General features: G+C 36.7%; 1 protein-coding gene across 1 annotated transcript; it reads left to right on the top strand.

The window, feature by feature from the left end:
- Nucleotides 1-1,115: 1,115 nt before the first annotated feature.
- On the top strand, nucleotides 1,116-27,602 carry LOC142358151 (acyltransferase PGAP2-like). Its single transcript, XM_075409611.1, has 6 exons — nucleotides 1,116-1,750; nucleotides 3,264-3,389; nucleotides 23,433-23,574; nucleotides 24,573-24,673; nucleotides 26,929-27,037; nucleotides 27,403-27,602. The coding sequence occupies exons 1-6, from the start codon at nucleotides 1,610-1,612 to the stop codon at nucleotides 27,600-27,602; spliced, it is 819 nt and encodes a 272-aa protein (XP_075265726.1). The 5' UTR covers nucleotides 1,116-1,609.
- The last annotated feature ends 203 nt before the right edge of the window (nucleotides 27,603-27,805 follow it).

Genomic DNA, 27,805 nt, shown 5'->3' with positions numbered 1-27,805 from the left:
GACAATATGTGGAACAATTTTAACCTAAAGGTAAACGTAAATTTTGAAAACGTTTGTTTTAAAGGATCTTTTGCGTTTCTGCCCCCCACCCGCCTGTGTAGTGGTTTTATAATATTTGCACCCCAAGACGCACGTGCCATGTTCTTACGTAATGATTTACTATGTAATGGCACGTTTTCGGTAGCTGGGAGGAGCTTAACGTATTGGGGGGGCACAAACAAGAAAGATCATTTTAAAATATCAGAATTAATTTCAGTTTGACAAATTAGTTCTTCCACATGACTTGAACTATTATGCAGAATTTTTGTTTGGACGAAGTAACCTACTCGGACCAATGGGTGCTGCATTTTTTTGTTGTTGTTGGGGATTTACAGTTTTCACTGAGGGGATTTTCGTCCCAGTCGTCGTCTTAGAAAATTGTCCTATTATTTCTGCAGATCTGACAGTCACAGCATAGTTGCCAGCTACAGATGTTATTTTCGTCGAATCGCTGGTTTACAAACTTCCACATGAAATTTAAAACTCGATTTTTAAGGCCTTTTTTCGTATTAAATTCAATGTATTTTTCTATTCGATTTGCTAGTCTGCATGTACGGAAAAAGAAATCATTTCTAGCCTTTTCAGTTCTGGTTTTCGGGAGCTTGAATAATTCATTTGTTCTCCCTTTCTCTGAATTTTGTTTCAGCATTGGTAAAAAGCTATCGTCTTCTGTCAATTTCGATAAAAGTAGAATGTCATTTAGTTGCATGAACATTGGTAGTGGTAGTATGTTAAGAAGTCTCAGTTGATTTGGATACGGTATGACTTTTTGTCCAAGGATCCATTTGACTACTTTCTTTTGAAATCTTTCAAGCTGTTGTAGCTCACCTCGGTTCGGATTTGTGCATACAGAGCCATATAAGAGTACTGGCAAAATTAGTGACTTGTAGAGTCCGAGCTTGATCTCTTGTCTTACTTGAAGAGCTATGTTTCGTCGAAGTAGGTAGAGTACATTCCTCCCTGTTATGAATAGAAAGAATTATACATTTTAGTGTAATAAGTGTGAATAAAATGTTGTAAATGTAATTTTAACTGAAAATAATTTCAAAAATTCGATGTTATAACTCATTTCTTAGAATTATAGTCAAAGACAAGTTTATATACTTTGTAAATGATTTCATTTAATTTTTAAACCTGACGATGAACGCAATGTTCGTAAACGTTCGTTTTAGTTAATCAATTTAAGTTTTAATTGACAATTACTTCTCTGCATCTCCCTGTTATGGCATCATCTGAACAAATAATATAAATAATTGAAAAATTTCTGCCCCAATCCTTTTTGCCCCCAAACTTTCTGCCCGCAAAAACTTCCTGCCCCCAATCCTTTTTACTGTTACGGCGCGTGCTCTCGAATTCATGCATTTTTCATTGTCTCACATCACCAATTACATCTCAAAAGTCTGACTTTTGCTCCTCCTGAAAGTTTACCTGTTCTCAATTAGTGTATAACAAGAAGAGACCGATAGTGGATAATGAGCTGCATCAAAAAAATTTTTTTCAGATAAATTGAAATGGCGTTTATTAAAAATGGTGCTAAATATTGTGGTTATTGACGCAAACTTTCATAGTTATGTCAGTAAATAAGCTGCTGAATCATTTCTTCAGTCATTCTCGACTGAGTGTTCTGAATTGTGTTGGAATTTTGATGTGTTTATTCATGTCTGCTGTTATTGACAAGCATGCTTTAACATCTACCTCTTGCGGTCCTCTGGTGAGTTCGTGTGCAAGATTGGTGTGTAGTGTTTTCTAAATCAAATTATTTTTTCGTGAAAACTATAAGTTTTCGCCGCTAGAAGATTTCTGAAGTTTTCTGATGTATTTGTTTCACTAATTTTATAAAAATAGGAGACCAAACGTGAAATCATATGAACTACACGGTTTCCTCATAGCAATCTGTCAATGAAACCGTTACACCTTGGCCTTGTTGTAGTTGTTGCATAACCATTGAAAGTCATTTTCCGGACAGCAGACCTTTTTGTCAATGGTACGCCAAGTTATTCGCAAAATAAGTGAAACAAAAATATGCAACAAGGAAGCCATCTATCACTCTGTAGCATGCGGAGACTATGCATCGAACAACTCAAAGCGCGAAAATGTATTTGCCATAAGCGCCATAAACCAGAATGTGCTGCTTATGTGTAATTTGTATGTGCAAATCAGTCAACTAGACAAAGATCGCCATTTCACGAGAGAAGTTTCAGGAGAACGTAACACAAATAGCAGACAGTGCAAAAAGTCCATCAGTAGCTGCAGTCCAGTAAATGTAGACCAACTAGCCTTTGATAATACGCCCGAGCCTTTGGCAATAGCAAAGCCAAAAGCAATTAAAAACTGGTTAAGGAAAGTCACGACGATTTAAGACACCAAGGCATAGCAGAATCGAAAGCAAAAACAGGCTGAGGAAGAACTGAAAGTCAGTTCTCACCATTCTAAATGTAGCCTGCGTCATCGACGTTGTCAGAAGAGATATGAAGTTCGATTCAGAGAACGACTGCACACTGATTATCAAAGCATATTATCAAAGCTCTCTGCATATAAATAAAAGACCTATACACAAAAAATCTACATGAGCAAAGAAATAAGTTCAGAAAAGTAAATAAATAAAAACAAAGCTCTTATGCTGAGAAAGCACCTGATGACAGGCGGACAAAACTTCTACGATCTACAAATACGCAATCTGAAATTGCAAAGAAAACGAGGCAATCACCGGCAATCATATGTCAACATCTCTACCGATGAACACAGCACAGAGCAAAACTCAGTATAGCAAACTGAGAAAACAAAACTACAAGTGAAGAAGATTTGATAGTCTATAGATTTGATATTTCTAAAAGTTATCTTGACCTTGCCTTTATCCTAACGGTTATTTATCTTCTAATTTAGACATCCTTTTCAAGACTTTTAAACTACTGACCTCGATGTGCTTCGTCATTCGTCAACTAACGAAAGCACCATTGTCAGAATTTTTGTCGGGAGTTTTGGAACCATCTTTCTGCACGGCATAAACCAGCTATTTCTCTTTTCCTGTTATCTTCGGCCTTTAGAAGATAAATTAATAGAATTGGATTTGAGCTATCATTTTTTAACTTTTAAGACGATTATCTTTTAAGATTATGCATAGATTTGCAAGTTTCCTGCACGATCTTGCAACATAATCGTCCTCATTCAACTAGGGTAGTGTGTTAAACGTGAGTGTGTTAAACCCGGTTTTTTTTGATATTTAGACTCACAATGTGATTGGGACAATCAGCGCAGCCAACAATATCTACCCGATCGGGGTCATATGGCAGGGGATTAATATGTTCACCGTGGGCATTCGGTTGATGCACGGATTCTGCTTTTACAGATCAGTATATATACACACGCATTACACAATACCAATCATTTGTTAAATATATAAAAATGAAAAATCCAAATTTTATAACTCTAACAAAAAAATTTTAAGAATCACTTAAAACGCTCAAGTGCACACTTTAAAATGCCGAAAGTCTGCAGTGCCAGAAGTTAAAATGCCGGAAGTTCCTACTTAGCCAGAAGATGAATTTCGTTGACTTTCGTCATTGTAAAACGTGCGCGTTTCGTGTTTTAAGCATGGTTAAGTGACTCGACAGAAGTCAGTTCGATATTCTCACTTAATATCTCGAACCGCTTCGCGGTTCTCGATAAACGCCAGCGGTTCTCAGTGACTTCAAGACTTCAACGTTACTTAAAATCACGCACTAATTATATATAATGTTGGGACAGCCTTTCCCGTTCCTATTTTTCCCAGTCTATATCTTTGAAATTACCACCAAAGAGAAAGTTTTAGAAGTTGTTTTTTTTTCGAGAAAGAGGCTCCAACGGTAATGATCAGGACCATTTATATAGCTTGAGTTAAACGACTAAATGTCACACTCAAGAAATGAAATTAAACCAGAATGATACATGGAACCAGAAAATGGCTATTATAATTCGTATTGGGCACCATGAACAAGGTTTAATTCTTACGCAATTTTGTCTCAGACGAGGGGAAATGAAATATCGGTTAAGCGGCCCCGAATAAGTCTGAGAAAATCTAGCATTCCTCGAGACTCGCGCGAAATGTGGCATTGCATATAAAAAAGTCGGGCCTTTAAGACTCTGTCACTGCTGAGATCTGGCATATGTAAAGTCTTTAACAAGGGCTGGAAATCTTAGCCGTGGGTGTTTATTTCATGGGGCATTTCTTCCTATCAATTACGTTTAGTTAGCATTTCAAAGGAATTCCGGGTCAGCTCCAGTCGTTCTTGAGTGAGACCATTGCTTACTAAATAGCACTTTCAGATTAAATTTAGAACCAATATTTTGTCTATGAGATGCTGAAGTTTCGAACGAGCAGAGATATGAGTAGGTGCTAATGGAATATTTTTTAAACCCTTATATTTTTGAAGTTTTTTCGTTTCTGATTAACATATTGTTAAATTTTTATCGCCGAAATCAATGACAATGTAAGCATATATAAATAAGTTAAGTCTTGTCTTCTAGGCTGTTCAAAGATTTTTCATAATTCTAACATTTTGTCTGATTTTTTGTCTTCACATAGCAAAGAGTGACAATCAGACTGTCAATCATAAGAATACAGAATTGAAATATTATGATTCAGTGTTCATTTTTGCTCTGACGCTATGATCCGGGCGTACTCGCCTTATAACTAAGTTTAAATAATTAAATTTACGAGAATATGCGAAAGGAGATAAAAGGAGCCGTTAGTAGTATATAGAAGAGCGGAGCTGCCCGGGGGGGGGGGGGTGGTGACCCTCATGTTTTAAGATAGGCTATAGCGATTTCAAATCATTTTGGTCACCATTGAATTATCGCAGCCATGTATAAAGATAGGTAATAGATTTTACATGTATTAACATTAGAGTGATCAGAACGTATAAAGATATGTAATAGATTTTACATGTTTTAAGATTTGATTTTTGACAATAATCTACAAAGATAGGTAATAGATTTTACGCGTATCAAGATTTGAAACAAGACACCAGCCAATTAGGATAGGTAATAGGTCTTATGCATAAGATTTCTCCTTAAATTTTGCATCACAAAATAAGAATAAGCTAACAGATAGCAAATTGGAAAATGAAGCTGTGTTATTATATCTACCAAGCTGTAAGCTGAGCGTAGCTATAATGCGGTGCTCTTGGTTTTTTTTTCGTCTTCTATTTTCGTTTTACATTTCTTCTAGAACATTCTGTCTCGTCACTGTTTAAGCGGTTTTTTCACGCCTGATTTCACGCTTTCTGCGCGACCTAAACTGCGCGTATTCAGAAGTCCTCTGTTGCTAAATCAAAACTGATTGTAAGAAGAAAGATTGTAACGTCCGGACAGGCTAGTGATTAAGGCAACGGGCTGTTGATCAGGAGGTCAGTGGTTCGAACCTCGGCAGTGGAACATTTTTGGCACCCAAAAACATCCTCCTTTGAATTAAACTTTTTAGGCAACGGCGATAACTTTTATCAACTCACTTCTGTATCATTTTCCATCTTTATCTTACGGCACGCAAGGGGTCCATATTATCATCCAGGGTCGCAAGGGGTCCATATTAGCAATATTTTCATCCAGGGTTGTCTACAGATCTGGTCAACACCTTGAGAAATGAGTCAGAAAACTTTTAAATGCTCAGTCTGAACTTTAAAAACCCGGTTCAGGTTTCTCTTCAAGAATGATTACTTTAAACAGTGGACTCATCTACTTGACAAAACTTTATTACAATCACATGTTCACAAGCGTACAATTAATTTAACTGGTTAAAATGTATGAAAAGCAAATCAGAAAGGTTCGATCATCAAAGGTGTCGTATGAATTCCATCTGCATCCCCAATTCGTTTTTTAGTTTGCTCATAGGTTAGAATTTGGTGATTCATAGTTCTGAATCCTCTGTTAGTTGAGGCTATATTCACTGCATCATCCAGGACTCGTCTGTACTTCTGTAAAGGTCCATCACTGTTTTCTTCCAGAACACTCTTGCTGAGTCCTTTGCTGCTGAACTTAGTTTTGTTCGTTACTCAATTATAGCAACAATACGTTTTGCTACATAAACATAGCATTTCAGTACATCGGAACTCCTTGAATAATCCAGGCTCACGCTTGTCATGTTTTACATGTTTATCGCAACAAGTTCTCGGAAAAAATTTACTTGCACTATAAGCATGGAAAACATCTGTACAGTCATTACTTCTCATCTCATTCCAAATTCTTCTCATTTCTGGTTTAATGCACTCATAGAGATTTTCATGAGCCAGTGCCAGATAAAAAAGAATCAGTGCCCATTTCAAGCTCCTCAAATTTCTGAACATCACAGAACTTGTCAAAGAAGTTGTAGTAGAGCTCCAGCATTCTCAGTTTAGCATACTGTAAGATAAAGAATCCAACAATTATTAGTTCACGATGCTCAACAGTGCTTTTCACAAGCTCAATCTCATATATATCTGTCGAAACGCTGTTCAATCTTCTAAAAAGACGGTTATTAATAGCTTTATGCGTCTTTTCATCGTTAAGATATAGAGTTTCTGTGTGCCGACTTCGATCAATAATCTGATAACCATACGAGCTGTTTCCAAGTAGTTTCATAGTTTCAGCAACAACGCTAGAGTCCGGATTTTCATCACCTTCTCGCCTTGCATCAACAACAGATTGTACGAAACCGTTGAAACATTTTTGCGGGGTATACTCAACGAATCTTTGGATTTTGGTACAGCGTAGACCCAGCTTCAAATAAAACTTTAATAATGGTGTTATGACTATTCCATCGTTTAATTTGTAACTCGAAATCAACATTCGTTGAGGTTTTAACAATAACGCGTTTTTTTCAGCATATTCCAGCATGAATTTACCTATATTCTCTCTTCCAACATCACCAAACTCTCTTCCGGATACCAAACTCAAATTCATCCTCATTAAGATTTGGTCGAGTTTCCCTACAGGGACAGAAATGGTAGTAGCATCCAAGAGCTTCAAAAATTGTTTGGCAATGACCACAGAAGCGATCCACAGTAAAAGAATCAATTTTTCTCTGTTTTCCAGTTGTATAGAAACTCTCAATAGTACATTCGGGTCTGGTTCCCTGATAGAAAGATATTACCATGTTCTCAAACTTCCTGATGTTGTTTTGACGAGCTTTGAACTTTTGAAGATTTGTATCGAACTCCCATCTAGTGTAGAGTCCAGTTGGCATCGCTTGGCACATGGAGAAAGGATGCAATTGACTAGCATCTATTCCAACTATTGTTTTACAGATATTGTTTGACCTCCGGATGAACGTTTTGTCTACAACAGCTTTCCTCGTGAACACTATTGATGGACCACCAGTCATTTCACTTCGTATTTTCTCGTGCAAGTCTTTGTCAGCTTCGATGAAAGGGTAAAATTTTCTATAAGTCGATTTATGAAGACAGATATTTGCTAAATTGGGTAGTGTACAACCAAGCTTTAACATATCAATTTTTTGATCGTGGTAGAATTTCATCATTGTCTTCATTGCTTGCAGAGTTGGTACAACATCTTTGTTGTTATACCAGCGAAGGAAATCGCAAAAAGTTGTCATTTTCCCCATCATCCGCAACTTTTCAAGGAGAGCATAATTCTCTTTTCCAGATAATGGCTTCTCTTTCAAACCCAGTTCTCGGAGAACATCTAAATCCTCTTTTCCAGATTCCATCATTTTCTTGAACTGTCTGAAGTCCTTCTCCAATGGATTTAGATTTCAGTTTGCTGAAGAAGGAGTCATAGGGTGGAAGATGATTGCAGTCAAGTTTCGTAAACGAATCGAACCATTCATATGGGAAATAACCTTTTGTCTCCTCAGATTGATATGCTTTCAGAAAAGAATCCAGAGATGTTGCTCCAGCAAGAAAGTTCAAAATATCGAGAAACTGAATATCACCGAATTTGAAAGAAATAAATTGATTGGCCTTTTTGATTACCGTAGGTTGAATATCTCTATCGTTAAGGAGTTGGAATGAGATACGCTTTGATCAAGTTTAGGTCATTTTTTCCACTGTTGAATCCAGAAACTGGTAGAGTGTCAACATAATTGTTGAAATGACGCTGGAGATCAAGGAGCTGCTTTTGCTGGATTTGTAAAAAAACTTTTAGATACATTACTATCTTCTGTTTCACTACTGATATTCGGTTGAGTTTCGGAAACAATTTGCAGTCTAGAGGAAATATCACTCAACCTAGTTTTGATCTCTGCTTCCACCGCCAAGAACTTGGGTCTCAAGTCCGCTTTGTTTTTTGCTGCTAGTATTTCCAGTTGAGCTACAAAGGATATGATGAGACGATTGGGATCCTTTTCGGATAAGAAAACAGGTTCGTCCAACAAATTTGAAGAAATTGATACCGATGCAGGTACATGAGTACCAATCCATGATGTTGTCGCTGTGTTATTGATTTCCACCGATTGAACACATATTGCTTCGAAGTCGAAGACGACAAAATTTCTGAAGAGGATATGATCTTCTAGATAAGCGATTGAGAAGTTGTCAAGCTTCTCAAATAGTGTTTCCCGCAAAGAATAAGCACTTCTCTGATAGACATTTTTCACTCGTTCTTTACAAGTTTTCAAGTGACGGTTCAAGTTTCCTGAATGGTTGAAAAAGATATCACAGCTGGGACAACGAAACTTCTTGAAGAATTTGTTGATATCATTAACATAACAGATATGATTGTTGTATCGAAGCAGTTTAATGTTTTCGTCATATCGTTGAACGCTGCGTCGAACAAGTTCACCAATAATTTCACCGTCTTCAATGTCAAAACCATAGATGAAAATGTTTTCTTTGATTAGTTCTTCAATTATTGGAATTTGATCAAAGGAAACACGTGAAACTTTCAGGGTCGCAACCGCTTGCAGTAATAAAATTGTGAAATATTTCAGTTGCATGTAGTTCAACATCTACTGATCCAAATAAATGAATAGCAATTGCACGGAATAAACACAAATTATCGTTATATGGTTCATTGTGTCCATTTGAAACGAGACAATTTACTTCAGGATTCCTTAACAGGGGCTCTGGAAGAGGCAAATCTGTGCAACCCATAGGTATATTCATAAGAAGCGCTACAAAAACGGTAACATTTGTAATTACTGTGAATCGCCATTTTGAGTTTTGACGTTCTTGTTTACATGTTTCAACCAAGTCAAGTTTCTCAATTTCGTTCTGCAGGTTCAATAAATCGTTTCTATTGCTTAGCAGAAAAGCTCGGTCCAGCAGTAAGTTATTTTCATGCGGATAATAATATCGGTAGTCGTTTGTCTTTATATTTTGCAACAGAAACCCTAAAGCTAGGTTAATTTTTGCAGCACAGTTGAGGTTTGCAAAAACTTCATCAAGTTTTCTATTGATCTCCTTGGTGTCCAAATCAGATAAACTGAAGTTGAAAACTTCCTGTCTGCCGTGCTCAGCATGCATATCGTCAAGTAAATGCTGACACGCTGCCAGTTCTTCCTTCAATGACTCGCTATCGTTATCAACTTTCTGCATAATCTCACGAACACGGTTTGTACTTGAGGACCCAATTTTCGTGCTAGCTTGATGTACTTTTTTGCGATGAAGTTGAAGTGAGTAGAAACTTGGGAACTGTTTCTGACAGACAACACACTTGTTCAGTGTATTACGAATTTTTGCTCCGTGAGCCTTCGCAATATGGTATGACAATTCTGCAGCACTTTTTGTCGCAAAATTACAATTCCTTGTCTTACAGTAAAGCGTGCCCATCATACATGTCTTCCTGTTGCGAGCAATATGGGCCTTTACAACAGATTTTCCACATTTTTCACAGTTGATGGGTAGATTTCGATCTTCTGCAGGCATTTTTTTATAACTGGGTAAGTTCAACTATGGAAGAAGCAAAGAGATTTTCTAATTTTTGTCGGAAGGAAATGTCAACTGAACCGTAAAATATGGATAAACAAATGTCTCTCAAGTTCTGCAGAAATTAAAAGTATTCATGACTACATGCGAACAATCAAGTTGAAATTTCTTTTTACTAAAAATAGATTTTGTTTTGAGTCGTCAACCAATCAGCAAAGTTTGCAGAACTTCGGGAAATTGCGACAGCCATTTTTCGTGTACAGAACTTCGGTAAATTCCGACAGCCCTGATTTGTTTACTTAATGTCTAGACCGAATGTGTTCACAAGCAGTGAAAACAACCAAAAGTTTAACTCAGGTTAAAGATTGTAGAACTTTCGACAGCTTTGATTTAATTGCGGTGCTTCGGAAAAACCAGACAGCCTTGATTTGTTTACTTATTGTCTAGACAGAATTTGTTTACCAGCAATTAAAATAACAAAAAATTTAATCAATTTTTACCTTAGAACGACCTTGAAAATTTGAACGACCTCAACTAAAACCCTCTAATTCATAGAGGTAAATCACCAGTTGTTCACTCAGTTTAATCTCTTACTATGGTTGAGGCTATGTGCGAAAACAGTCCTGAATACTTCAAAAAGTTTCGAAAACGATTCAAATACACTATTTGCGAGACAGAACCAAAACTGCAAGATTCTGGAATGGAAAATTATGCGTACGGTCATCATTCATCTTCGAGTGTAATTGATGGTTGTTCCTTTGGTTCCAGCCATTGGCATTTTATTTTTGAGGATACAAGTTTGGAAGTTAATATTGTTTTTTCTCCGTATGCTCCTGTGCCGATACCTTGTCTCGTGACCTGTTTCAAATTTCTTATTTTGCCTACTGAGAAAAACTTTGTTTCATTTGGTGCTATTGTTTCTCGCTTACATATTGCCGTGGAGTATTTGTCAAAATCAAATCAACTTTCAATAAACAAAATTAAAAAACGACTCCCATCACCTGTTCGTGAAAAAGTGCTTTCAACAATTACTACTACAACTTCTAACAAGCGTCCCTCCCCAATTCCTGACGTAACTATAAAACGGTTTTGTCAGCTTATGCTCGGTGAACATTCATCTACTCTCTATCAGATTATGGATATTCTTTTGAGTGGACAAGGGAGTTTTGTACGAGAGACTTCAGACTATTTAATAAACTTCCAATTCTGTAAAAATTCTAGTGTTTAAAAAAGTGTTTTAGCAGAAAAATTTAATTCAATTTTACTCCATATGTTTTACAAATGCTAGCAATTGCAATTCATTTACATCTGGTACAAAAGGAAATTTACTGCTATGAAAATAGTGCGCAATATAGATACAAAATAAACAACACAGTTGTGAGTCTGCTGATTGCAGGGGGATATTGAATATCTCTTCTGTGCTCCATAACATCCATCATCATATGCAAATCAGTACATTGCTGTAAACGGGAGAAAATATCTTTGTAGGCAGTCAGAGGTAGTGCTAACGGATCTGCAAAGTATAGTACAGGGTATGCGTAGCGTTTGGCAAGCATCACCCAATTCGTTCCAAAAGAAGCAGCTCGTGATGCGTTTACAATTATAAAACTGTTAACAGGTAAATTTAATGGATAATTGTCAGCGGCATAAACACCTCGAAATTCGTATTTGAGATGCTTGCACTTTTGAACTGGAATATAAATTTGATCTTCATCCATTAGTATGCGTTCATAGGCAGAATATTTTCGGATACGTTTCTTGCAGAGTCAATATACACCGTAGATGATTTTTCGCCGAGGAAAAAAATTTCAACGTTATTTGTTAAAGCTGTATCAAATTTTAGCTCGACCGATATAGACGAATTTGTTAGTTCAGGATGAATAAAATCATGTGTGGCTTCTTGCGTACTAGTCAGGTCGAAAACCATTATAAAATGGTTTGAAAATTCACTCAATGGTATTCCATGACCGTTTTCTACATAGGCTAATGCGCTCATTGAATTGTAGTACAAACGCTTGTTGTCAATTGTTGACAGTGGTGTACCGGCTGTAGCGAAACCGTTTCGGAACACAGTAATCTCACGCAGCCCAAATTTTTGATAGTTGAATAGATTTACTGTGTTAGTTCCATTGAAAGCATCACCAGCACACAATGCAATTATAAGTCGACTTATGGGTTCTTTTGTAAAAATATCTTTGTGCCTCCAACTTTGCGGCCCCATTGTTGCAAGAAAAGTTTTTGTTATCACTTCATTGTATCGATATATTGCAGGTGTTCTCAAAAGTGTTTTCTCAATGGCTCCGACTACGTTGTCTGATACAGTCATCTCTCTAACAAAAAGATTGGCTTCGTCAATTTCTACTTTGTAGTTTTTGCCAGCTGCTTCACTTATAGTGGCAAAATCATCTTGTGACCTTCGGAAAGAAATTCTCAGGGTAACTTTGAGAAAAACTTTGTTTCATTTGGTGCTATTGTTTTTCGCTTACATATTGCCGTGGAGTATTTGTCAAAATCAAATCAACTTTCAATAAACAAAATTAAAAAACAACTCCCATCACCTGTTCGTGAAAAAGTGCTTTCAACAATTACTACTACAACTTCTAACAAGCGTCCCTCCCCAATTCCTGACGTAACTATAAAACGGTTTTGTCAACTTATGCTCGGTGAACATTCATCTACTCTCTATCAGATTATGGATATTCTTTTGAGTGGACAAGGGAGTTTTGTACGAGAGACTTCAGACTATTTAATAAACTTCCAATTCTGTAAAAATTCTAGTGTTTAAAAAAGTGTTTTAGCAGAAAAATTTAATTCAATTTTACTCCATATGTTTTACAAATGCTAGCAATTGCAATTCATTTACATCTGGTACAAAAGAAAATTTACTGCTATGAAAATAGTGCGCAATATAGATACAAAATAAACAACACAGTTGTGAGTCTGCTGATTGCAGGGGGATATTGAATATCTCTTCTGTGCTCCATAACATCCATCATCATATGCAAATCAGTACATTGCTGTAAACGGGAGAAAATATCTTTGTAGGCAGTCAGAGGTAGTGCTAACGGATCTGCAAAGTATAGTACGGGGTATGCGTAGCGTTTGGCAAGCATCACCCAATTCGTTCCAAAAGAAGCAGCTCTTGATGCGTTTACAATTATAAAACTGTTAACAGGTAAATTTAATGGATAATTGTCAGCGGCATAAACACCTCGAAATTCGTATTTGAGATGCTTGCACTTTTGAACTGGAATATAAATTTGATCTTCATCCATTAGTATGCGTTCATAGGCAGAATATTTTCGGATACGTTTCTTGCAGAGTCAATATACACCGTAGATGATTTTTCGCCGAGGAAAAAAATTTCAACGTTATTTGTTAAAGCTGTATCAAATTTTAGCTCGACCGATATAGACGAATTTGTTAGTTCAGGATAAAATCATGTGTGGCTTCTTGCGTACTAGTCAGTTCGAAAATCATTATAAAATGGTTTGAAAATTCACTCAATGGTATTCCATGACCGTTTTCTACATAGGCTAATGCGCTCATTGAATTGTAGTACAAACGCTTGTTGTCAATTGTTGACAGTGGTGTACCGGCTGTAGCGAAACCGTTTCGGAACACTGTAATCTCACGCAGCCCAAATTTTTGATAGTTGAATAGATTTACTGTGTTAGTTCCATTGAAAGCATCACCAGCACAATGCAATTATAAGTCGTCTTATGGGTTCTTTTGTAAAAATATCTTCGTGCTTCCAACTTTGCGGCCCCATTGTTGCAAGAAAAGTTTTTTTTATCACTTCATTGTATCGATATATTGCAGGTGTTCTCAAAAGTGTTTTCTCAATGGCTTCGACTACGTTGTCTGATACAGTCATCTCTCTAACAAAAAGATTGGCTTCGTCAATTTCTACTTTGTAGTTTTTGCCAGCTGCTTCACTTATAGTGGCAAAATCATCTTGTGACCTTCGGAAAGAAATTCTCAGGGTTACTCCGCTTACTAATTGTTTTTCGCACGAAAAAAAAATCAACAGCTAGTTTTCCATAAAGTGTAATTTGAGCTGATTCTCTCGCAGCCTGCTTTCTTGCATCTTTTAATGCATTAGCAATTGCGCTGGGGTTTGCTTCATACTCATAACCTTGACACTTTAACCAAGTCTTCTTTGCATCTGTCCCGTGCGAGAATTCTGTTTCTATGAAACTTTTGTGAGCATAGTGTCCATTGGCAGAAGAGATTTTTATTCCATTTGCAGAAACAGTGCAGTCAGCAAATAGGGAATGAAGGACATTATTCACAAAAAATGCGGAATAAGTATTAGCGGGATCACCTGCGTCATATCGTAAATCAGTTCCATCGACATTTTGTATACGGCATTTGATTTCCAAATAAATTTTTTGCAAGTCTTTGAAATTGTTGCGATCACCTACCACTCCAAATTCAAGTGACGATCCGGAGGGAGAATAAAGTGGTCCAGTTTTTTGTTCAAATGATTGATCAAAGGTAACAAGCAAAGGCGGTTTTTCAAATAAGTCCAATGAGATGTGAGTGGCTTACAATATTACAAGGTATTACAATATTAGTTCGCATTTCTGACTCGAGAGAAAAAATCCAGTCGACTCCTTCTTGGCTTTGGTTTTCGAGAAATGATTTTTTTAGTGGAACGTTTTTTGTACAGTCGAGGTTTAGCAAAAGGTTGTCTTCGACGTCTAATAGCTTGCCGGCCTCGTGTTATGCGTAAATGGAGAGAACCACCAATTTGTTTGCGGGCTGTTTTTGCAACCGTGCTTTTCAACGCCTGCTTTGCCGACTTTCGTTTCGTTGCTACTTCAACCAACTCAGGTGCACCCTGCACTAAAAGCTCTCGACCAATCCTTTTGGCAGCGGGCCATATAAACTTTCTTGCCAATGGTAGAGCAACTCTTCCAATACCTGCAGCGAGAGCTCCAAAGCCACTTCCTCTTTGACGATAATGACCGGAGAAATGTGGCATTGACTGTGATGCTTGGTCGCTGTAGTAAGCTTCCATTTCACTTGATTTTTTGAAACTTTAAGCTTACTATCACTTTTCCTGTTCCAGTAAATGGAATGAGTTTTCCGGCTTCGTTCCTCAACTCCTTTAATGTTTTGAATATTGTTAGAAAGTATGGGCTTGTAATCCAGAATTGTAAATGACTTGTGATGGATGGGTGTAACGATGTTTATGCTGCCGTTTCTCAAACGTCTTTCAGACTCAATGATTTTAATTACAGGAGCTCTCACGTCACCTATATTCTGATAATCTATGATGTCTATGTAGACAAATATTAATTGTGAGCCACAGGTTATATCGACTGGGAAATCACTCTGGTGTCTGTTGAGAGTTTTGTCTGCTTTGTATCCAATATGAATGTATCCATCATGCGAGTTGTCTTTTATACCCTTGCAGCCGAGAATACTTGGAACTTCTTCGTTTTCAAATGATAAACCCTCATTTGCTCCGAATTGTAAAACCAGTTTATGAGTAATTTTGTCAAAAGTAAAATCAAACTGTTTCAAATGAGCAATTCGCCTAAGTTCATCCATGAGTTGATCCAAGCTAGTGTAAATGACCTTTGCGAATTTTTCTAAGGTGTCCACTTCGATTATTTGGGGCATCGAGTTCGGCTCCCGAGTTTACATAAACGACCAACACGTTTGAATTGACGTTGTTAATGTTTGATGGGAAGGATATTGAAGATAAAGCTACTTGCCATTCTCCTTCCAACATAAGTGGTTGAGCTAACTGGTTACGAAGTTTTGCCACTGTGTTTTCACTGTAAATTTCCATTGATGCCTTGGGTATTAAGTCGATTGTGAATTCTTTAGCGGCATTCATTTTGTTCGTCTAACACGTTATCTTGGACTAATTCCGGTTCATAAAATTTTACCTTGAATTATAACGTTGTCTGCATCTATAAGATTGTACGTTAGTGGACTCACAGTTGCAATTTTGAACATCGTAAAAACTTCGTTTGTGTAATTTTGTTTATAACCTTTTCTGAATTTTTCGTCAGGCTTTGCAATCCGAACAAGGTCTCCTTCTTTGTATTTTGGTTTGTACTTTTTTGTGTCGATTGCTAGTGATATTAAAAATGGTTCATGTTTTTTGAACACTTTATTAGGTGCTAATTGGGTAACCCGGTTAACACGACTGTTTATTGTATTTACAATTGGGGCAAATCTTTAATATACGTCCAAGTCCATTTTTCCTCCAAATATTTGTAAATAATGTTTTTAAGCGATCGAATGTTCCTCTCCGCAAATGCTGACTTGGTTTCGTTTTCTGTTGTGTATAAATGAATTCCCTTTTCACAAAATTTTCTTCTTTGAACTCTGATCCCTTGTCTGTCCATACTTTTTCCGGCTGTTTTTTCTTGATCATTTTTTTGAATGCTTCATTGGTAGAATTTGAGCCTTCATTGGTTGAACTCGTAAGTAACGCGATAAAACATCCACAGCCACTAATAAATATTTTACGCCATTTTTGTGTTGGGCAACTTTATCCATATACGCAACATCAACCGACCAGATTTGGTTTATTCGGTATGCAATAGCTTTCAGTCGGGGGAAACTTTTCCCGAATTGTCTGTATTTCGTGTAGGGGGCTTTCGACTGAAGATAGCGAAAAATTTTACCTCTGGTATAGCCACTAGCCTTCTTTAAATTAGCAATACTACCAAATGCAGCACTGCCTTTAGTGTACAACTTGTCCAACTGTTTAACTTGGTAGGAAGTAATTTTCCCAGAGGCTGGTTGGTTTGATTTCTTCTTCTGCTTCTTCAAAGCTTCCCTCGTCCTTGTCAGAAGCTTTTGCTTTTTTTCTGCGGGATTTTGAAGCAACTTCCTTGTCTGACTCATATCCCAAAAATTGCAGTTTCTCTTCAGATGATAAATTTATGTGTTACAAGTCAAATGTGAACCAATATCGAGAAGTGCTAATATACTGAAATGTTCGAAAGATAGTTCACAAGTGGTTTGCTGTAGATTGTAGAGAAATGTAGCAGCAAGAACGTCCGTATTTGAACCTCTGATAAGCAATCTTTTTGATGAGTCCAAAGACACAGAATCGGATTCCTCTATTATCTCCAGTATTTTATTCGCTATTTCAAATTTTATCCCCTTCAAGATTTTAATATCATTCAACACTCCTTGTCTGATAGCTGATGTGTTGTCTGTCATAAATGATTTTTCCATAGACTCGTTTATTGCACTTCTATCATCCACTGAAGCGTCAGTTTGTTGCTCTGTATCCTGTTGCGAGGCAGGGGGAGCTGATGGTGACTTGTTTCTTTGGAGAAGCGATATCTGCTTGACTGGGTTGTGAACATCTTTGTTGCTGAGTAATTGAGATATATGAGGTTGTGCTCTTGTATACATCTGCTTAGCTATTAACACAAACTCTTCAGTATGCATTATGTTCCAGATACTCAATGCAGGGTAATGCTATGAGTTGAATGAGATTGGTGCCCGAGGGAGATTTAATCAGTTTTAATCGTTCCGTTTTCCCTACTTTCTTGTTCGAAAGTTGACGCAGTTTTTTCAAACTTTTTCAGTTCTTTTTTATTGATTGGAACAACTCCAGAGAGTACGTTCATCACACAATCACTCAGAAACCAAATGAAGTCACTGTCACTAAATAGTCTGAAATCAATGTTGGAGTTTTTGTTTGTACCATTTGCCCATTGCTTGAGCATAAGCAGGTGTCTCTTTTTCATTCGTAATTGGTGTGATGACTCCTTCATGTGCAGGAATGTAAAAAATTGAAGGATCAGGTCCAATAATTTGTGATGCAAATCGTAAACCTTGACTTGTTTTTGGATCCAGATCAATGATTAAATGTCCGTATGGCTAAGCTGTTGCTAATTTGTATGCGTCCTTGAGTAATTGGAGACAGTTCAACTGTTTTCCAAGGTATTCAATCTGTTGAATGTCACGCAGTGATTTGAATAAAATTATATAAGTGGTGTTTAGGTCAATTGTTCTCGACCATTTGCTTTGATGAAACAAATTATGCTTCACATATATAACATGAAGTTTACGATGGCGTCCAGACGTAGCTATTTTTACAAACTCTTTGTCATTAAAAATTTCCTCGCATGAGTCGTCAAATATAAGAAGACAGTTCGAAAGATTCTTCGTTATCTCCAATCCTGAATATTTGATGAATTCAATGTGTGCTATTCTACCTCGCATTTCTCTGAACAGTGGTTGGAACTCCTTGTAAAAGTAATAAATTTTCTCAAAGCGCGGATAAAAACTGTTACCCTGCAGCATGTGAAACATCAGCTCAGTTTTACCGGAACCGCGGGGTCCAACAATTGACATGAATATCCTGTCATGTGTCAGAATCACTTTGTTCATAGTTTTGGATTTGGTAAAATATAACCAACTAAGCTGGACAACAATGCAATCCAAATTGATATTTCACATCTTTTTGACAAAAGAAAGAGCATAGTGAAGCAAAGGATGATCATTAGAACTATGATACTGACTTGAACAAAAAATATTACTTCAGACCGTGGCACCGATGAGTTGGAACAGCAACGCCATGGAGGTCTCTCTTTGTTGTTTACATCAAACACTAAATTGCTTATACCCGCATCAGCCTCGTCTCTTTGATGCATTTGAAATAATTTTTTTGCCTCAAAAGTCAATTGCAACAAGAACGATACAAAATATCAGATATGTAATTTATTCACTGTTTTCAATGGGCAACTGTTTCATATACCAGAATTCAAACAAATTGAAACCTTTTATGTGACTTCTTATTTCTAGTTTATAACACAGTTGATGAGTCATTTTCTTTATACGATGGTTGACTGAAAACTTTCTCAACTTCGGGACGCTCCAAGACATAAACTCGCAACTCATTTGGCATCTCTTTCAGAGTTTGCTCACGTTCCGGTAGTATTTTTTTCAACCTAACGGGAGGAACTTTTCTGTCCGCCCATTGTTTCCAACGGGGGATTCGCTGCTCTTTTGGTGGCAGCGGTGGCTTCTCGGTTTTTTTGTTTGTAGCCATAATTAAATTGATTCTGCTGTTCGCGAGCTCTGTTTATTTTTCACATACAATTGGAAATGATAGAAGTTATCAATCGCAGGGAGGAAAGCTCTGAAGCTGTCTAGTTCCTCTGGAGATAGCGTAATTGTTGCGAAGTAACGTTTTGCTGCTGTGCTATACAGCGGGTTGTAGTGGGGTTGTTGTGCAACGCCGGGTATGCTGTTGAAAAAGTTTTCTGGCTTCTGTTGATCAACTGAATAATTGTTCTGTATTGGTACACAGGGATCTTGAACTCTATTGAATATTACTATGGGCTGATCGTCAAGAGGAGTCAAGCAAGTAAATATCTTCAAATTGTCTGACAGATAGGTGGTCAGTGTTGCCGTCTCTTCTCTGTGCATCACTTTGTGTCCACTGTGAAAATATTCTGGCTTTACGTTCTGCACAATGATTGAATACTTGACAGTTTGCTGTAAAATTATTGGAATGTAGACTGCAAGAAGCAACTGTTTCCTCTGGAAGTATTTCTGAAATGCGGGGACAATTTAAATCTTCTAGATTGTAAACTTTTTTCTGTAACAACTTGCTGAGGACCTCACACTTTTCGGTGCCTTTTGCAAAAAAAATTTCCGGGTTATTTGGAAACTGAAACTTAAGCAAACTACTTTCAGGTCACTGTAAGGTGTATCGCCGTCGTCCCAATCGATGCAGTGCAGGTTGTGTCTCAACCAAATAACAGTTTGATGATCGTGTGCCGGTAATTCTGCAAAGCTAACTGGAGGTTTGAAAAATATTTTATCGTAGTAACTGCAACACAAGCTGAGTTCTTTGACAATGAATCCAATTGACTTCTGTTTGAAACCTTCGAGATCGAGAACAACAATATTTGCGGACTTGCTTCCAAAATTTTTCAGCATTCCAGCTCACGGAATAATTGAGAATGGAAAATTTTCACTGATAGCACAAACAGTATTCCTGTCAAATGTCCAAAAAGACAATTATTTATTGGTGAATAACGGAAAGCGTATACATATCCAGGACCTTTGTTCCTACAATCTTTTACGAATCCAGCTGCATCGTGTAAGGCCGCAGGAAGTCTTAAAACTTTGCTATATTTCAGTAAAGGATCTAGTCGTGAATTATCAACTCCTATTAAACCACCATAGGGTCTGAATTTGAGTGCTATTTCTCCGTCAATTTGCGGATCTAATAATGCGTAGGCTGCAACAAAATATAACTGACGATGTGATATGTGACTAAAATTTTGAATACCTCTCAGTGATACAGTTTTTTTGTGAATCAGCTTTATGTTCTATTCCAATTGTATTCATTACTAAGTGTATACTGAACGCATGGTCTTGCAGCTAGAAAGTTTTATTTATTCAAAAATGATTGGCTGTCAACTTGAACTAAATCCTCTATTCTGATTGGTCGGTTTTGTTCCTCAAATTCTAATGTGTTTCTCACACTGAACATGTTTGAACACGATCTTTTCTTTCTCTGCTTACTCCATCCTCGAGTCAATCATTTTTTAATTTAAACAGCCACATGCAGGTTAGACATTTTAACTTTGTTGTCTGTAATTACGCATTCAAGAATATACATGTGCATGATCGCAAATGTGTACACACCTACACACTAACTTATTTCCTTTTTCAACAGGGCTGGAGCGTGTCTGTATGCATAAGTATTATGTAAGTTTGTAATTATGAGAGCTGACTACATGTACAGAGATAGAGAATAGCGGAGTATATGTATTAAGATTATTTATAACCACCTACATGTGTTATGATTAGATATAACTTGCTAGATCTATTAAGATTAGGTTTGGCCGACTACATGTATAAAGATAGGTTATAGCCGACATCATATACTATAGTTAAGGAAGGACCCGAGGAGAATGAGTCATCATGTTGCAAACAAACGTTTTCAAATCTCATTGGTTAAATTATCAGCCGAAGATTTCGTCACTGAACTCAACATTACGGTTGCATTACTTGGCTCTCTGTAACCAATCGTTCAGCTTCGCTGACTTAACTGATTTACTTCACTTAAAAAAAAAATAAAAAAAAGAATTCTAAGTCAAAATAATCAAATTTTATTGAGTTTTTGTTAATAAGTCTAACCGCAAATCGAAATTAGAAAATCTGTTTCCAACAATTTGTAGCCCTATAACCTCGCTATAACTATGCAAATGTTCAACTTTCTATTACAAAGATTACGGAAAAAGGGGTAGTTACTGTAAATGTAACTAATTGTAAATCAATTTTTTCTAACTTTAATGTTAGCAAGTACATGTATTAAGATTAGGATCGGCCGACTACATGTATAGAGATAGGTTATAACCGACCTCATATACTATAGTTAAGGAGGTACCCGAGAAGTCTGAGTCATCATGTTGTAAACAAACGTTTTCAAATCTCATTGGTTAAATTATCAGCCGAAGATTTCGTCAATGAACTCAACATTACCGCTGCATTACTTGACTCTCTTTAACTAATCGTTCAGCTTCGCTGACTTAACTGTTTTACTTCACTTAAAAAAATCAAAAGAATTCTAAGTCAAAATAATCAATTTTTATTGAGTTTTTGTTAATAACTCTAACCACCAATCGAAATAAGAAAATCTATTTCCAAAAAACTGTAGCCCTATAACCTGGCTATAACTATGCAAAGTTTCAACTTTCTATTACAAAGATTACGGAAAAAGGGTGAGTTACTGTAAATGTAACTAATCGCAATAACAATTTTTTTCAATGTTAGCAAGTTAACAACTTTAATGTTAGCAAGTACATGTATTAAGATTAGGATCGGTCGACTACATGTATAAAGATAGGTTATAGCCGACCTCATATACTATAGTTAAGGAGGTACCCGAGAAGTCTGAGTCATCAAGTTGTAAACAAACCTTCTCAAATCTGATTGGTTAAAATCTCAGCTGAAGGTTTCATCACTGAACACAGCATTAAAATTCATTATAGGAATAAAATATTTGTAAAACAAATGTTTAGTCGGATTGATTTTTCACACTCTTAACTAAGACATTTCCTTGTTTAACCATAATTTTTTTGTTGTACTATGTTTTAATTGATTATAAACAAATAACGTCATGGCGATTTCTTGAATGAGCTTAATGTCTTTTTGCTCCAATTTTTTCATCCTTGAATGTATACATGTGACTTTTGATTATCAGACTATTATAGCCGCCGTTACTGTAAATAGCAGCCATTGATTACCTATACCAAGATTCGGATTGAAAGAATGAAAAAAAAAGATTTTTAAACAAAAACATTATTAAATTTGATTTATTAAGTGTGATATATTATGTCATTTCGTAGTTGAACATACTCCTTTTTTCACAGTGAGAAGCTACAGGGCTATCATTAATAACAATGATCATTAGAGGTGGCAACTATAACTTATAAGAACATAGTTCAAGAGGCGGATATCTATAATTGAGCTTTACGGGTTTATCCCGTTTCTTTTCTGACTTCGATTTCTTGTTCTGACTGTGTTCATTTTGAATTCCTTGTTGAGCAACTGTTGTCTAAAAGCATTTCGAGCCGAATGAGTGAAGAGGGAAACTACCCTCCCTAGAGAAGTCAAAAACATTTCACGCAAAATGTTTAACAAGTTGTGAACTAAGGTAATGCGAAAATGTACTAGTTCTACGAAGTAAAAAACAAAATTAGGAGCGCTGTAATAGCCGACTCCTGAAGATGAAAGCTGGTTTTTGAAAAAATCAAAAGTGACGACACCCCTTATGTGAAAATTTTCAAATTGAAAATTTGTTTCTCTATACTTTTATCATTCACAAACATCTAATAGCAATGCTAGCATTGACAGTACAAATTTGTATCTTGTTCTAAGCAAACAAACACACACAAGGACGCAAACAATTAGTCGTAACAAAAACTGGGTCATGCTTGTAAACAAATTGGACAGAGTTATAATCAGCCGAAAGGTAAAATAGAAGAATTTTTTCGAAAAAAAAAATTCGGAGCTGAGCAGAACCTCAACGGGGGGGGGGGGGGGGGGGGGGGGCACTATGTATTAAGATAGGGAATGCAGAAATTGTCCCCCTAGGGGGACGCTTAGGGAGACATTTAGTGCGAATTGCATTAAATGTCCCCCTAAGTGTCCCCCTATGCGGGGACAATATCTGCATTCCCTATCTTAATACATGGTGTCCCCCCTCGTTGAGGTTCTAGTCAGCTTCTTCTACTACTGTCGTTGCCATCTGTTTTTTCCATCTTTTAGTTTGAAAAACAATAATGAGTAGCTTTCAGTATTAGTTTTTGTAGGGGGGGGGGGGGGTGGGGTGATAATTTTTCCATTTCTGAGATTTTTACCGTTTGAGCACCTTCACCACTCTTAATAGGTGAATATTATCTTTCCACCCCCCGCAGATTTCTCATTTGTTGTGATCATAACACGAAGCCACTTAAGCTGCGGAGAACAAACGGAAAGATCCGTTGAGTCATTGTTTTGGGGTGTACCACAAGTTTTGCTTCCTTAACATATGAATCAATAGCCTAGTTGTGTAATGCGTGCTACAGATTCCTGGTGACAAAACAGCCAATCAGCACCAAGCTTCTCTCTCAAGCATGTTTGCTCTTTTACTCTTTGGAGTGTGTGTTCCTATTAATGATCGCAGTTGTCCCCTCTCATGAATATCTGGGTAAGTTGAGTTTGTTCCTCCTTGCGTCATTTGTTTATGAGTTATGCTTAGATTTCAGAACGAAGAAAGTTTGTTTCTATAATGAGAGTTCAAATAACGAGATTTGAATCTATTCTGCCCCCCCCCCCCCAGCTTAGTGAGTACAAATCTTTTATGACCCCCAGGCGCACGTGCTATTTGCTTACATAGTAACGAGCTATATAACAACATATAATTGGTAACTGGGGGTCATAAAAGCACTGGGAGGGGGACGAAGCAGAATAGATCCTGAGATTTTTAGACCTTCTGTTTCAATTTGGCCTTAGAACTCAAGTCATTCAATTACACACTGTTGCTCCAGTCAGTTTCACTTCAGTTATTCATTTGATAAAAGACAACGCCAAAGTATTATTGATCGATTCGCTTACAACCACAATCACTTGAAAACTCAGTTTGACTAAATATATCACAAAAGAGTGCGTTCAATTTACAAACTCAACTTTAACCGTTTGTCTCTTAGTTATTATTTAGAGAATGTTGAAATCATACATTCATGCCCTTGTTTTAATTGATTTGAAAAAAACGGCACCACATATGTACTTCACTAAAACATTGTTACACACCAAAAACAAGCGTTTCAGTTCGTGACAATTTTCTGTTGTGTTCTAACAGAATGAAAAGGTTTAATTTGAGTGTTTAGTTTGATCTGTAATTCATATTATCTCTTCCATAGGTCGAATGCGTACAACAGTTCTTAAACTGGTCTGATAATGTCCTTAATGGCAATGCACTGGCTTATATTTTGAGGTACTGATATTCTGAGAACATTTATGTCACTTCCACGTTCAAAAATGAACAGCCAAACATGAAACATAAATTATCCTATTTTTTTTTGCAAATGATACTAAGTGATTTGAAATAGATGGATTAATAACATATAAATGTTCAACTTTCGGTTTTGGTCGCGAATGTACTTGTTTGAATTAAAAAAAAAATTATCTGCTGTGTTTGTGTTTCAGAGGTGCACTGTTGCATGTTTTTGGGCTTTTCTCTCAGTGCCTTTCTTCATCAGGGTTGTAGACTGCGAGAGTTCAAGCTATGTGGAAAACACTCGCCTGAGGTAATTACTGTTGACAAAATATAAAATAGTAGATAGTTTGTGGCATAATAAAATTAACTACGGTACGGTGCTTTATATCGATTAAAAAAAGCAAAATTCTTGTTCATTTGTTTAGATCTGTGTTCGGTGTTCATTTGTTTAGATCAGCTCACATAACTGGAATTATCTCATTTTTCTCCGATAGACATCTTACACATAACTAAAACTTGACACAGTTTTTCTTCAGGCAAATTTATGAGGTGCTAGGCATAATATTCAAACCTGTAAACCACTTTTGTGTGATTATTTGCCGTTGAGTTAATATATTTTGTTTTAAAGCGAAATTTTAGCAATAATTGGGTTTTATTTTCAGCTTTTGATAATAGTTTTGATATATGTTGAGCTTTGAGCTGAGCGAAGGCATGTTGCGGTTTATCTGGTTTTTCTTTGTTGTAACTGATTGTTTTTCGCGTTATGCCTAAAATTTTGTCTCAAAGTACCAAAAAGCGTCGAGTTAACGTTCTCGTCTTTCAGACGGTCAAAATTGCTTCCATCGTCGTTTGTTTGAATTTTTAATCCCAAACTTTAGTTAATTTCCCAAATGTGTTATTTGCTTCATTTTCTGGTCAGCATTTTTCAAAATGATTAATTAGCTTCCAAAATAAATTTTAATTGTTAATAGCCGCCATCAGCCTCTCAACGTCTTTTGTTTAGGCGCTCGCCTTTTAAATTCGCTTTACCTTTTGGTGACGTTTTTAGCTTTACATAATTCACGATTTTCATGTTTGACTCGTGATCTACTTCACTCACTGTTTCAACTGAATGGTTTTTAATTTTTTTCACTTATTGGATTACGGTCAAAGTTAAGAGAGCAAAATCAAGAGAAACGGGATAAACATATAAAGCAGGTTCATTAAGTCATAGTCCATTAGGTTATCAAAGTTCATTAAAGGGATTGTTAGCTGGCACTAGTATTATGCTAATTAGCCTTAAGTTAAAAGCTGAATTAAGTATAATTTCAGAATCTATTTGAAACTGCACACCAAATTAGAACACTTAGACACTTTTTCGATCTCTTGTTTTTTCTTTTTCTATTTCAATGCCGGTCTCTCAATGCCGGCTATTTTTGGGCGATTTGCCGGCTCCATTTAGCTATTGCAGTAGAGCAGAGCGCTAATTACCTTTTAAAGCCAGCTTCCATTGGCTTGATTTTGTTCTCAAATTTTCTTTTTTTAATGATGGAGTTATACGAAGCCTCCATCTGAAAACAGTGGTTCGTGTTTTTTTGCGCTCAACGCTTCTTCTGTGGCTCGATTTTTTTTTGCTCAACGCAGCAGTTTGTCTGACTTTCTGTTATGAAATGTTAGGGTTTTTATTCTCAATCTCAAACCAAAGAAATGCGTTTTGTACGCCTTGATTAAAGTGAAAATTAGTACTGTTTGGCTCATTAAAGCTTCAGAAACTGAATTAGTGGTTTTCGGGGTTTTCCACACCCGAGAAATTGAATTTTTGCTGATGGAAGTTTCGAATTCTCTTCTTTCAGATGACTTTACTCTCTACAATTTTCTTTGAAGATACTTTGATTAACTGCTCTCGAACGAAGTTTGAAGCAATTATTGTAATCTTGTTTGAATCTTTTTAAGGCAAATTTCTAAAATATTCGTTCACTTTTTGAGTGACTTGTTCACCATTCAGTTCTTCATCTTTGAGTGATCTAAGTTGCCATCGTTCTGAAATCAAATTCGTTGGTAGAACCGATTGTGAGCAAATGGAAAGCGAAGACTGTGTAGCGGAGCGGTTAAGATGTTAGGCTGCCAACTTGGATGTCAGGTTTCGAACCCGTGTGGCGAAGTTTTTCCCACCCATAAAAGGTTTCCAAGCTACGTCCCCTCTAATTTAAATTTCCCCCGTCTGTTGCTCGAGAGCAATTAATCCAACGTTAGTCGTTTTTTTTTCAAAAATTAATCCAGTCTCTTTCTCGTTCAATTGAAAAGCTCATCATTTTAGCGGGGAAACATTTGAGAAAATTAAATCAACTTTCTTTGAATGAACGACGCTCTTGCTGTTGTTCGGTAGATTTGCCTAATTACTTTTGAACAAACATTGAAGCATTAATTTAGGTCAAGTTTTTCATTACAAAAGTCTCAACACTTTTCTTGTACTGTTGGACCAACATTTTAATTGACACATTGTGCAGCAGTTCAGCTCTTTTAATCAAACCCTCTATAAGAGAAGATTTATATCTCTACTATTCTATTATATTCTTCTTGTTTTAGATAGCCAAGACTTACAAGAAGTTAAAGAAGATCTTCATAGGAGGGTCATTATTACTCATCACCGCACTGATATTCTCATTTCTCCATTTCGTCTCATGCGTTTCAGGAGGTCAGTAATTGTTGTTCAATATTTGAGATGTTTCAATCGAAAATGGAATCTATTTTGTCCAAACCCCCCCTCCCCAGTGTTCTTTATTACCCCCAGTTGCAAATTATATGTTGTTATAAAGCACGTTACTAGGTAAGAAAATAACACGTGCGCCTGGGGGTTATAAAAGACTTGTGCTCACTAAGCTGGGGGGGGGGGGGGCAAACAGAATAGATCCCAAAAATGAACAGTAGGGAAACGTACAGTATAGATTTTTTTCTACTGCTGCTCTAGCTGCTCTAAGATTGATGAAAGAGGGCGGGCGGCTAATATTAAATTTTTTGAACCATGTCAGTTCAAGTGATATTTCGACCGTTTTGTTTCAGCCTATTCGCTATTTGCTGCCTTCGAATATCTCTACGTGATTTATGGCAATATTTACTTCCACTACAAAGTGTTGTCTGCCGTTGGGGAGTTAAACAGTAGCCAACTGTTCACAATCTCAAACAAGCTAGTCATCAACAGAAAGCAATCTCTCAAATCTAGTCCGTTCTTTTCCACCAAGCCCTTTAAGCCCAAAATTTAAGCCTGAATTTGTTCTAAACTTTTAAAGAAATTTCTAAACTTTTTTTTTGGTTCAGAGTATATCTCGGAAAAGAAAATTACCCCCCTGTGGTGTTTGAGCTAGTGAGACGTTTTGCGTGAGTAAGTGACACTCAAAATATTAAAGTGTTAGATGTTAAAATATTATTGTAATCTCATGATGTATGCTCCATCTTTAATTCTGCT

This window comes from Convolutriloba macropyga, unplaced genomic scaffold (assembly GCF_964194025.1).
Source record: "Convolutriloba macropyga unplaced genomic scaffold, txConMacr16.3 SCAFFOLD_1131, whole genome shotgun sequence".
NCBI classification, from domain to species: Eukaryota; Metazoa; Xenacoelomorpha; order Acoela; family Convolutidae; genus Convolutriloba; species Convolutriloba macropyga.
Note: the sequence above shows the minus strand (reverse complement) of the source record. Positions and strands in the feature narration are given on the sequence as shown.